Below are 12,905 nucleotides of genomic sequence, written 5' to 3'. Positions count from 1 at the left end.
ACACCCGAATATATTTCTGTGATATGCTGTTAGTGCAAGAAATGTTCATTAAACACACAGTAAGATGTGTGTGATTGTTCTGTGACATCATAGATGTCTGCATAGTGAGCTGTGAGCACAGCAGTTGAACTGTATCTCCTTTCTTGGCAAGTAAAGTTGGCCAGCAGCACACAAGCAAACAAAATACCCATTGTACCACGAGAGCCCTGAGCACAAACATCAGCAAACTGTGCCACTGTTACCTACAAGCTCCAACAAAACAGGGCTCTCATTCATTTCTAGTTTCAGTTCAGCTATCTTTGTGACCTTTGTGAGACTTTTCACCGCGCTGTACATTCCAGCGTGGAGTTATTGCAAATGCCCTTGGTGGATCACCATAAGGACGTCTGGGCGGTTAAGACTGCATGAAAAGATGCAAAGAAAAGCACACAATGATTGATTAAATTCCTCTTTCAGTTGTGTTAATCTATTTTTTGGGGGGGGGTTTTGGAGGATTTTAAAAACATGAAAAGCATCGGGAGTCATGGACAGAGCTGGGAATTTTGAGATAGTGAAGAAAAGATTATCTGTGGACTCTTATGTTCCAGCGACAAGTAGGTGGTGTGTTGATGCAGCGGTTAGCAGTTTTGGCTCACAGGAGAAAAAAAAAAAAAAGCTTCTGGATGTGAACCTTCCTGAGGCCTGATGTGTAGTTTGCATGTTTTTTCTGTGCTTGTGTGGGTTTTCCCCGGGCGCTCCAGTTTCCTTCCACAGTCCGAAAACACACATATCTTGGCGATTATAACTGTTGATTTTAAGTTCATGTGGATGTGCAATAGATAGTGGGTAGAATAAACGTTTGATATGAATATGCTGATGAATGTGTCTTTATAGTGTAAAGCATTTGGCGTGGGGAATGCACTACGTAAATGCCAGTCCACTTCCAAGTGTTTTTTTATTCCTATTTTACTGAACAAAAGTAAAAATATTCATTTTAATCCTCTTGCAACCTTGATTATTTACTCCCCCCCCCCATCCCTTTCATTCTCTACATCAGGAGTGTCAAACTTATAGGTCACATGCAGTTCAATCTCATTTTAACACTAAAATCATTGCACCATAACCTATTAAAAAAAACAAACAAAGTGTAAGTAAGTACTTCCTTAAAACATTAAACCTGTAATAAATCTAGCCTAAGAACAAAAAATAAATTTACTTACACCAGAATTTCTCAGTTTTTCAACTTTCTATCATTAAAAAAATGTTTCAATCAAACTCAATGAACCAGGTCAGCATGGCTCTTTGGTGAAAACTCCTACTCTGTAATTTTTAACAATTTACCCAGCATCCAGTGGTCCAGATTGTACCCCACCAGGCCAGTTCTGACCAATGGCCACTAAAGCCCAGAAATTAAAATAAAAGTAAATCACTTCCTTTTTAGCCTTTTGTTATGACACCCTAAATTCACACACACACAAAAAAGCTGAGATGACCTGAGTGATCCCAGTGAGCAGAAACCCAAGAGCAGTAGCTCTTACTAGCCAATTACAGAATCCAAATCAAAATGACAAGACAGCAAAACTTCAAGTTCAACACTTTATTTTGTGCTTTCTTCTTCAAATAGTGAAGTGAATAATCTCACTTAGATTTTAAAAGTATTTATATAAATAACATTTCAACAAATCACAATAAGGGTTGCTATTTACAAAGAGGAATATTCAGTCCTATTTTAACAATAAATAGGAGTAAATCCAAACTCTAAGTACATCTAATTAATAGAAACACAACTATGCAAAGCAATCAGGGTGCACAATGTCAAGTTTTGTAAATTAAAAAAACAACAACATACAACTGTTACAATTCTTACACAAAGGAAATAATTAGAAAACACTGGGGGCGGGGGGACTATCTACAAATGTGCACTCCCAATTCATAGGGAAAACAGATATATATGTATATGTTCATATAAGGTGCCTAAATTGCACTGTGCAAAAGAGGTGTCTACAGTATATAGCCACCCATCCACTGAAAATAAGCTGCCAAGACAATATGTCCTGTCACATAATAATGCTGAGCCACTGTTAACAAAAGAAAAGAAAAATCCTTTACACAGCAACAAAAATCAAGTTACCAGGACTGAAGCGAAACAAAGTGTGAGGTTAGGGTTAGGCAAAATACACCCACTTTTCAGGCTAACTATGAATGTGCGAAAAAAGCAAGTCAATCATATCGGGCACGCATGAAGCTCGGGCCACGTCTACCGCTGTCTGTCCGCTGACATTGGCGTGTTTAAGGTTGGACCGTGGCGCCAAATACTTCACAACATCCCGGTGGCCTTCCCGGATGGCGATGTGGATAGGGAGTGCGCCATTCCTGTCCGGGATGTTTACTGAGGCGCCGTACTCCACCAGAACCTCCACGGTATCAAGGAAGCCTGTTCGAGCTGCGTCGTGGACAGGCGTTATCCCGTGCCTGTCCTGGACGTTGGGGTTGGCTCCTTTTTCTAACAACAGACTGGCAATCTTGGAGTTCCCCATCATCATCACCTGTTGAAGACATTAGAGGAGAGGTGAGGAGAGTGCACTCTCAAATTCAACACCAGTGTGTAACCCTGAGAGTTTTTTAACAGTCTTGCATCAAGCCGGATCCTTTTTCAATGTAATAAACACAAGCAAACAAAGTAGGAAGAGTTAGGCCTTTAGTACATCTATGCAGGAAAAACAAATCATGTCAATACAACAGCCCTACATTAAATTTTACACCAGTGTGTTGCATTCATCTAGTGTTTTCTTTTTTTTGTTGTTTTTTTTTTTGGGGGGGGGGATTTAAGAAGAAAATGAGTTAATGTTAACTATTGCACTTAAATAATACTTGAAGTCAGTTATAAAGCATAAATATCAAACAGCTTTTTAGTTCCACTTCTGAAATTTGGAGGGATTTTTAATATATTTTATTATATATGAAATATCTCAAACTCGGAGTTTCATCACCCTGAGTTTAGAGAAATTTTGAGGGACACTTTTTTTCACTAAATTTCAACAGTGAATTAAATAATAAACACAATAACTGCTGGCGACATCCCTGTTCGGGGTCACTCTATAAATGTTGAGGACATAGGTGGACTCCAGTGTGAGGCATCACTCTTATTCATTGCTGTTTATAACATGACTATAACGCTAAATACAGGCCATATAACTAAACGGGAGTGGGGACAGAAGCTTTCGCTTTAAGTTAAATAATTTATAATTTTACTGTCTTTACAGACACCGTGACTCGGACGCTTTATTCTAACATTAAAAACATGGCGCTACAAGCATATTCGAGAGAAACGGCTGGTTATTTTTCCGCAGGCCATCGTTACAAAAGAGAAGGAGATTATTCTGAGACCGTAGGATGAACTATGTTTGTCCACCGAATGAAATCTGGGCTGTTAATACTTCTGTATATGTTTATAGATCTCACGTGAACACTTGAATTGATCCTCACCTGTAGGGCAGTCCTGCTAAACTCATTTGGAGTATCAGGATGCACTCTGCATTCCTCCAGGATCCTCTGCACCTCGCTGGTGTTCCCTTTGGCTGCTGCCGCCGTCAGAGCTTTGCCGGCATCCATCTGACTAAGGACCATTATAGTCTGCCTTCCTGCCTGCTCGGAGAGAGACGTACCACAGTTACGAGGAAGCTCAACCACGAGCTCCCCGAGAACGCAAAACAAACACGATAAGAGGAAAAAAAACAAAGTGAGGCTGGCAGGTTATTGTCGCCTACAGCTAACGTTACTACAGCATCCGGCTAACGTAAGCCGTAGTTCCCCGCTGACGCCATGTTATTTGACTCCGTGCTTACTATTCGGAGTTCTGCCGGCCGCTTTAACAAAGCGTACTGCTGAACAACACAAATATAAGCTCTACCGCCAGAGGCAAGTCAACTGAAAGACACAAACAACTAGCCTCTCGGCTAACAGCTAACGTTAAAAAGAGAGCTAAAAAAAACAAAACGAAAGCGCTTTCAAGCTACCTGGTTTACTTCCACAATATCCAACGCGTCGCCAAGATTTTCGACCCCGCTGTCTCCACGAACCAGTAATTTTTAAAAGTAATTAAAACAACATACGTTTATCAACATTACAAAATACATTTGCGCGCTGAGCGCTATACAGCGGTGTCTCCAGACTACAATTTACAAACATTGGGGAGAACATACGCTGGCCAATCGCAGCTCGCCAAGAGGGTGTTGCGCTTCCATATATGGTAAATCGGGAGGAGTTACAACTCTGTTACTACGCTGTCACTGTGGTAACAGGAGCATTTGACCAATCGGCGAACACGGCGAAGAAAGCGGGCGATTCGTATACGTTGAGGTCTTCAAATGCAGTTCATTCAGATTTCTAACCTTCGGGTGTATTTCTCCAGAGGCAAGTGTGGAAAAAGGCGGGTGTAAGCATTTAATTTTGGGCGGAATTTCGCGACTGTGATTGCACAAAGCGATGGCAAAATCCACCTTGTGTGGTGTTGAAAAGTCAAGAGAAAGACAACGTTTTTCATTAACACAAAGGTTAATGATTACAAACTGTTCTAAGTGAATCATTTTATTAATTTAATAATTAAATAATTTGCAGTGCTCACACAATAGAACATCACAATCAAATTGCACACAGATTTTAAAAAACAAAACAACACACAAGATCAATGTTACACAGAGCAGGTGAAAATTTAAAGACATTCTTTCAGTCTAGTTAAAGTGATCATTTATGCTCCTTAGGAAGTCCTGCAAGTGAGGAAAATGTATTCAAGTTTCTCCACAGGTGTTACACATTGGTCCTCAGCTGGTAATCTAAAAACATAAAATAAATAAAGAGAGTTAGAAAGGTTAAAATTGGATTCAGTTGTTGCATCTGGGTAGGTCACTTCCTGCTTGGTACAACCAAAGTCCAACAGACTACTAATATACCTCCACTTTGTGTTATGTAGCGGACCCACGGTAAAGCCTGGTAACCACTTTTTTCTATGATCTTCATATACCGCACCTGGTGGAAAAAAGCAGCAAGACACATTTGCGTAGTTAAAGTCCAGCTTCCCACAATCATTACACCAATTGATACTGGACCAAAGGGGTGAACTACGAAGTGAGATTAATGGGTTAGTGAGCTATGCTGAGCTTAAAGAGCTTTCTGTGCCAGGAAAGTGGCTCACTTTATGCCTGGCTAAATCACGTGTTCAGAGGTTTTGGTTAAAACCGGATGAAAGTGCGATCTTTTATCTACAGCATGTTTTAAGTGCGTCATAGAATCTCTGCTGGGGAACCACATTTACATTTAATATTTAATACTTTAGAGTCTAAATGTATCCAGTTTAATGTCCAGTCATCACCTTAGAAATGAAGAGGATCGCAAAAGAAACTTACGGATAAATCAATTAAATTCTTATTTTAACCTTCTCTGTAATTGCTAGATTAACAATTGCTTGCAATATTGCATTTTATTATTATATTTAGATTTGTAATTGCCATGTAATTATCGTATGATTGTGATAACGTCTCTGATTGGAGTAGGATAGTAGTCATTTTGTGTGGAAGAAAAGTCACACGACCCATGAAACACACCTTTTTGTGTGAGCGTGCACAGACGTTGAGGCAGAAAGCCCGGCTTAATGGAGAAAGCTGATAACTGCCAACATGATACCCATTATCTCCAACTGAGGTTTTAGGTTTTGTTAAGTCAAGTAAAACAAAGAAAGCCTGGCTGTGTTGAACTTCATTCATAGTATAATAAGCAGAATAGGAAGCTTCCCGGGTACCATTTAGAACTTTATAATGCATAAATAATATAAACAGTATACAAGACTTTCCATAAAGATGCTTTGATTGTAGTTTAGTCATACTACTTAGGTTTTTTGATGTTAAAGGAAACCAACACACCTGTATTCCTGAGACTGTGAAGTATGGGATTTCAAATTTCACAGTTATGGGAGGTTTGCTCTCTGCCTCTTCATTCTCCACACTGGGCAAACCAAAATGAGCTCTCATGAGAAACTCTTTACCTCCCTGCATGGATGGACACACACAGTAAAAATGTGTAAGACACAAGAAAGCATAACTTTAGTCTGCAATCCGGTCTGCAATAGTTACAACATGTTGTGAATTTCTTACAGGAAAAGACTTGATGGTCCACACAACCAGGTTCTTCTCAGGCACATATTTGGCATTTCCTGTGCTGGTTTTGAACTTTGGCGAGTCTGCATCACTGGGGACAGGGACCCTCACTTCTACGTTATTTGCCACAGACTGCTTTTTAAACTGTCCCTTTGCCTGCAAATACAGGAATGTTATAGTAGGATATCTTATGAAAGCCACCTCGTTCCTGTTGTTTAAGGGAGACAGCCCCGTCACTGGACAGGCAGCGTAAGGACGTCATTAGGTTTTGAAACCGAAAAAAGACAGTTAGTTACTGATGGTTAACAGGGATTGTTGGTTTGTTTTTTTCTAATACTGTAGGGTCTTTACCTTACAATATGGAGCACTCTGAAGCAACGGTTTCTGTGAAATCGGGCTATATAAATAAAATGGAACAATGGAAATCACTTTTTGCTCTAACAATTTGCCTCTAGCAGGTTTGGGGCTAAACAGGTAAACCATAGATATAAATGTAATTGTGGCTAAAAAAAAACCCAAATATAATTGAGTACAGTACCTTAACCATAATTTCCACTCGACTGTGAGAAAATTTCTCTATGATAGATTCGATCCATATCAAAGGCTTCACCTTTAAAAGACAAAAGATAGTGTTTAATTACACACGTCTTCACAAGTTTAACATTTTATCTACTTAACATGCAAATAATTCCGTTTAAATGTTAATTTAATCCATGTGTTAATGTATAGTACTGTAATGCTCACATAAGTTTGGTTTCTTTCATTTCTCTTAGTCTGTTTAAGTCTTTACACTGTTTCTTTTCCTTATCGTGTGAATTTCTCAGTCATTTTTATGTATTTATTTATATAACTAGTACAAGAAAGTAATTCTATTAGCAACTTCTACAGTGCACAAAACATAAAGATTAATAAATGTAACAAATATCTGAATTTCATATGAGTATAAAAGTAGTGAGCTGGACAATACATGAGTATTGATGCGGTAGGACATGAGTTCAGACTCCCCATCTGGAGGAATGAAGGAGATTGTTCGATCGCTCTCAAAACGTGAGAGACGGACACACTGATGGAACTTCACGTCCTCCATCATCACCGTCTTTCCTTTGTCACCTGAGCATAAATCAACACAGAGTACTTAAAGTACAAATAAACAGCACCGACTTGTTTTTCCTCTAAGACTGGGGTAACACAGTGATAATGGGTACACAGAGGTCGCATACGTACGTCCAGTGAGGCCAAAAAGCACTCGATCATTGAGGCCCAGGCGCAGTTCGGGCATCCCCGACAGCATGGTTTTTAGCTTGATGCTGCCCACAATGTCACTGCTCATCACACTGCCATTAGCATTCACCTAAACAAATGAAATTATTAATTTAAAAATGAGTTATTTTGACAAATATTTGAAAAATTATTTAGGAGAAGAAAAGGATTAAAATAAATGATTTTGACTTTGTCACAAAAAGTATTTTGCCACTTAAACTGGCAAAATACATCAATGGCTTCACTAACACAGCTGCTAAAATTGCTGTCAGAACCAAATGCCATGTGGATGGCATGAGGCCCTGACATCCTGTGTCAGCACCTGACATCATGCTCTGGCACACAGTTCTCTTTACAGATGAGAAGGTTCACACTAAGCACAAGTGACAGACATTAAAGAGTCTGGAGACACAGTGGCAAACAATATGCTGCCTGCAAAAAGCTGGTTTGGTTGGGTGGGTCAGTGATGGTCTGGAGAACCATAGCCTCGGAGGACTAAGCAGACTTCATCATGCTACCCTGAATGCTGCTAGGTGCCAGGTTGAAATTCAGGTCACGTGCACATTGCACTACTACGTTTTGCACGTACAGTTTGTATAGTTTCTAAGACTTTAAGACTCTGTAAGACTTGTTTTTTTTCTTGCTTATTATATATACTGCCTATTTAAAAAACAACTTTTTTTGCATGTAGAAGAGTAAAGTGAACAAGTCAAATTCCTTGTTTGTGTGGACAAACTTGGCCAAATCCTCAGACCTACTGCGAGACCTTACACTGGTGCAGTGGGCCCTGGGTTACTCGTAGTGCGGGACATTGCCTCACCTCATGAGACATGATTTTCTGGAATATCAAAGCAGACCTGAATCCAATCGGAGCATCTGACAGCACTACAGACTGTCCAAAAGCTAATTCATGGACTACTCGAGTTCTGGGAGGCGATACCACTGGACACCGTACCAAAATGTAGGAGCTATATCAGCCTGTGATTTCAATCTTTAACCTTAATTTTTGGGGTGACTTTGAATCCGCCCCTGAAATGTGTATGTCAGCAAAGATTTTTAATTTGAATATTGCATTCATCCACATCCAATGTGTAATTAAAGTGTTCCCTAAATTTTACAAAAACGTAAATAAGCAGTTAGTTATAGGACTAACTATAGAACTGAATTTAACAAGACTTCAGAATTGAATCAATAACGTAATCGTTACATAACTGAACCAATAGTTAGTATGCAAGTCCAATGGAATGAGGAATCCTTTCTTTCATCTTACCAATACGTTGATGGACTCGATGACATCAATGAAGACCTCGTTCTTTTTGTACTTGATACCCTCTGACCTCCAGGACACAGCATTGGTCACAGTTGTCGGCACCTTGCTCTTTGCTACTTCAAGCTTGGCACCTTCCTGGGTAATGTACCTACAGCAGATGAGAGGTGAAGATTTGCTGTCATGCAACACCAGACTAGCTTTTAAAGATATATTTAAAAAAAACCAAAAAAAACCAAAACACATATGTGCTGTATGTGTGTGTGTGCATGTTGAAAATTCTCACTCTTGTAGTATCTTGCTGTCAGTAGTCTGAGGGAATCCAAAGTCCATAAGTTCATCCAGCAGCTCATAGACAACCACAAAATTATCCTGAATGCTCTCCTCTTCCAGTTCTTTAAAGTACTCTGTGAACACCTGTGTACGGACATGCAAACACCGTCATTATCTGGACAGGATTTGAGTAACTGCCAGAATTTACTCTGGATTACAGCCATCTTTGACTGTCATGTTTCACTGATGTCCCAGAACAACAAAACCATTTCTTTGGAAACAGGATGCACAGGTATCAGGAAATATTTACATTATTCACCACACTAGGCATCACTCACCTCAACTAGTTTGTAGAGAAAGGCATACACCAAGGAAGCGTTGGAGTTCTTGTTTGTTGTAGCCACAACTGTATCGAGATCAGGTCAAGGAATGAATGAATTAAATGAATTTAAAAACACTGCTGTAAAAATCAAGGACTCATCTTTTCATATGATTGCTAACGGTCATTGCCTGTAAAGGATGTCATTAAACACTCAGGACAGGGATACGGTAGAGGTTGCTGTGTTTGATCCACATGAAGTGAACGTTGCCGTGTGACATTACGGGACAGAGAAGACCTTCCTCTTCATGCTGCATGAGCAAAGGCATGAAGTGGTCAATCTCTGACATGTCCACATCGCCTTTGTAGTTCCGACAAATCAGCACCTGAAGAAGGAAGAATACCAGCACGTGGTTACGAGACAACTGTTAATATAGAAATTACTACTTATGGAGTGGCTTCTAGTGTCATTCTTTTAAATGATTGGAAGGCAATGGATATTAAAATGGCAGAGTTTCACACAGACCCTCAACTGGAAAAGCGATTAGGAGAATGATTGGATATAATCACAATAATAACAACTGATCTTGTGATTCTCAGTAGAAACAACTAAGCTCACTGATTTTAAACAACACTGATGAGGATATCAAAATTGTCTTTATTTTTAAGAAATACTCTCTCTTTAATTAAAATTTTCTCAGATTAATTATCATTTTGTCCCTAATAGTGGGACAAAGTGATAAAAATTTGTCACAGACATTAAGACAAGACTCAGACATCAACCTTTTTTTAAGGTTCCGAGTCTTTTATTCATAATATTTCTTATACAAACATGTCATCTGTTAAAACACCAAAATATCCATAAATATCCTTTAAAAAAAAAACCAAACCAAGCCTTTATCTACCAGAAATTTACACAAATTAATCAATCTTTAATTAAACATGGCTTCATTTAGACATTTAAACCTAAAAATTCTGATGTGTGAATAAAAGTAAACAAGAAATTGGAACATGGCCTTATTCAGCATTCACATTCCTGTTTTGGAATAATATGTACATTTAATATACGTTAAAATACACAAACCACCGAGATGGGCAGGATTAGAAATGTGCGCATCAGAGGGACAGGACAAGCTGAGCACTTTGGAAGCAAAGTTAGAGAGGTGAGGCTGAGATGGTTTGGACATGTGCAGAGGAGGGCAAAGGATGTTCAATATGCAGCTGTCAGACAGAAAGAAGACAATAGAGGAGGTTCACAGATGTAGCAAAAGAAGACATGGTGAGGGTTGGTGTGACAGATGAGGATGCTACTGGATAGGGTGAGATAGAGGCAGATGATCCACTGTGGCAGACTCCAAAGGAAGCAGCCGAAAAAATTGAAGTTTCTTAATGGAAGTAAGCACCTGGGGAAAAGCATATTATCGAAAATTTTGAACCCTGACACCTGCATATTCCTCCCTTAACTGATCAGACAGGAAAATAAATTTTAATGATCAGCTTGAGATAAATAAAATCAAATAGGCAAACTGCATTTTCAAAAGACAAAACCACCAAATATAAGAAAATACCAGTCATAAGTAAAATAATAGCAGAAAATTAAAGCTTTTAACCAATATGACAACACTTTACCACAGATGTTGAGACAATCATTACAATGATTAATTACAATGTGACTATTATTATTATTATTATTATTATTATTATTATTATTATTATTAGTTCTAGCTATAAAGTAGACTAAAATTCTATGATTTTTTCACATCCCTGTAGAAGTGGAAGAGAAAACCTTGTGTACATGTGTCCACCAGCATGCAGCCTGTTTCAGTTGCTCCTGCTTTTTCTCTTTACTTTAACTTTTTTCTTACTTATTTCTTTGTCCTTTAATACTCTCTAAGGAAATTATGTAAAGTATTCTGATTCTAATTCTAAAGTGGTTGCTAATCTACTCTGAATGGAAATAATCATCCTTTTTTTGCCCTTTCATTTTAAAAGTATTAAAAAGTGGAAAGCTCAAAGAGAATAGTATTTTTGATAGCTCTGTATAAAGTTAGGATCCATAAATATTTTTCTTTTAGTTGTTGATGGGACTGATTGTGTCATCATGACATGTATAACAACACTCTAATTCACCCAGGTCATGCATGAGAAGGAGATATTATTATTTGGTGATGGAACCTTAGGTGTAGGGGAATAAAAGTGTGAATAAAAGTTTTTGACGATGATTTGTTTAACCAATCAGAACCCAGACACCTCCAAAAACAGATCTATATTTGGTACACCCCCTCTCCATCTCAGTGTCGACTGGCCTTGGAAACAACACGTGCAAAACCAACCAACCTTGAAACTTGCTGGTGAAAAAATACATTAAAAAAATGTATGGATTGAGCTTGGGTTTGAGTAGATAAATAGTAATGTCACCCCATCACACACGCAACATGAAGCCACGAGAAACACTAACTCGAGGGTAAAGTTACATGTTCTGTCTGTCATGCCAGAGTCAAGCAGGCTCCTGTGTAAACATAAACGTGACGGTGACACAAACTATCTACCTGAAGGCTACATGTGCTGCAACACGCTTTCGCTTCCATTGTTTAAAGCTTAATTTGCATTGCCATGTATCCGGAAGTAGAAAACTAAAAGTAAAATAAAATAAGAAATACAAGAAAGAGTGTGTCGCAAGGTCTGTTATAAATTTTTAACAACGCGTTTAATGTTTAACAGTTAAAAGAGCACCAAAAAAAATTCAACCCAGCAACCAAAACTGGTTGCTGTGTTGTTACTTATTCCTGCGCGCGTGGCAGGAATAAGTAATTATCAGTTGTCTAAAATTAGCTCGAGCTTTGCTCGTACCTTTCCCTTCAGATCCAGCACAAAGATAGCGGAGGCGGACATCGTGTCTGAACCCGGAGGACCAACAGCGTGAGATTCCACGAAGCGCCGAAACTGAGTTTAAAGCCTAACTCGAGACTTTTTGCAGCAGCTTTGTCCTGAAAAATGTCAGGAACCGTTCAGGCCGGGCTGATCGCGGACTCCACGGTGTCTTTTTCCTGAAGGTCCAGTGACGTCACAGCACGCAGGTGAAACATTAACTAGCTCACCTGAGTAAATGAAGTCCAGGAAGGGTGTGCTCCCCGCTTTAGCCGCCAGAGTGCGCCACAAACCGACAAATCATAACAGGCACCGCGACAAGTGTGTGACCTCGTGACCTCTGTTGATCGAGAGGTTTTTCAGCGTTGATCTTCTTCTTCCAAATAAGAGTCCACCCCACCACCCCCTCCAAATACTGCTTCATATTACCAGTTAAAAAGTAATGTCATAAACATATATCGTTTATAACTGGAATTAGGTTTTCAGAAGATTATTCACCTGTGAAGATTGTGGGTAGGTATGATGTTAGCTTAAATCTTAAGTCGCAAGTAACATTTTCTTATTTTAAGCATCTGTAACATATTTTCTTGTTGCTGTGTGACTGTTGTATAAGTTAAAGGAAATACTTGTTATTTTATTTTATTGTATTTTATTGATGTAATTGTGATTTTTAAGTTATTGGTTGATTGTCTGTAGATCGACGGTTGGATGTGTTCTGTTGTTTTTATCTGTGGACCCTAGGAAGAATAGTTATCGCTGTGGTAACAACTCATGCGAATCTGAATAAAGA

The 12,905-nt window shown here is 38.9% G+C and overlaps 2 protein-coding genes across 2 annotated transcripts; both read right to left on the bottom strand.

Annotated features, from left to right (window-relative positions):
- Positions 1 to 1,589: 1,589 nt before the first annotated feature.
- Positions 1,590 to 4,165, bottom strand: cdkn2d (cyclin-dependent kinase inhibitor 2D (p19, inhibits CDK4)). Its single transcript, XM_063475332.1, has 3 exons — positions 3,996 to 4,165; positions 3,466 to 3,624; positions 1,590 to 2,525 (listed from the first exon to the last, which is right to left on the bottom strand). Exons 2-3 carry the CDS (start codon positions 3,604 to 3,606, stop codon positions 2,172 to 2,174), a joined length of 495 nt encoding a protein of 164 aa, XP_063331402.1. The 5' UTR covers positions 3,607 to 3,624; positions 3,996 to 4,165; the 3' UTR covers positions 1,590 to 2,171.
- Positions 4,166 to 4,785: 620 nt separating this feature from the next.
- ap1m2 (adaptor related protein complex 1 subunit mu 2) lies at positions 4,786 to 12,139 on the bottom strand. Its single transcript, XM_063475331.1, has 12 exons — positions 12,098 to 12,139; positions 9,477 to 9,633; positions 9,267 to 9,334; positions 8,942 to 9,072; positions 8,659 to 8,806; positions 7,353 to 7,479; positions 7,096 to 7,238; positions 6,667 to 6,738; positions 6,126 to 6,284; positions 5,895 to 6,020; positions 4,929 to 5,004; positions 4,786 to 4,811 (listed from the first exon to the last, which is right to left on the bottom strand). The coding sequence occupies exons 1-12, from the start codon at positions 12,137 to 12,139 to the stop codon at positions 4,786 to 4,788; spliced, it is 1,275 nt and encodes a 424-aa protein (XP_063331401.1).
- Positions 12,140 to 12,905: the final 766 nt, after the last annotated feature.

Source organism: Pelmatolapia mariae, linkage group LG6 (assembly GCF_036321145.2).
Source record: "Pelmatolapia mariae isolate MD_Pm_ZW linkage group LG6, Pm_UMD_F_2, whole genome shotgun sequence".
Taxonomy (NCBI): domain Eukaryota; kingdom Metazoa; phylum Chordata; class Actinopteri; order Cichliformes; family Cichlidae; genus Pelmatolapia; species Pelmatolapia mariae.
This window is presented reverse-complemented; position numbering and strand designations above follow the sequence as displayed.

Excerpts from the sequence above, each read along its gene's own strand:
- ap1m2 (XM_063475331.1), bottom strand. The coding sequence starts at position 12,139 with ATGTCCGCCTCCGCTATCTTTGTGCTGGATCTGAAGGGAAAG. Across the intron at positions 9,634-12,097 it reads TGCTGGATCTGAAGGGAAAG|GTGCTGATTTGTCGGAACTA; the intron begins GTACGAGCAAAG and ends TTCCTTCTTCAG. Across the intron at positions 6,021-6,125 it reads GGACCATCAAGTCTTTTCCT|GGAGGTAAAGAGTTTCTCAT; the intron begins GTAAGAAATTCA and ends CCATCCATGCAG.
- cdkn2d (XM_063475332.1), bottom strand. The coding sequence starts at position 3,606 with ATGGTCCTTAGTCAGATGGATGCCGGCAAAGCTCTGACGGCGGCAGCA. Across the intron at positions 2,526-3,465 it reads TTAGCAGGACTGCCCTACAG|GTGATGATGATGGGGAACTC; the intron begins GTGAGGATCAAT and ends TGTCTTCAACAG.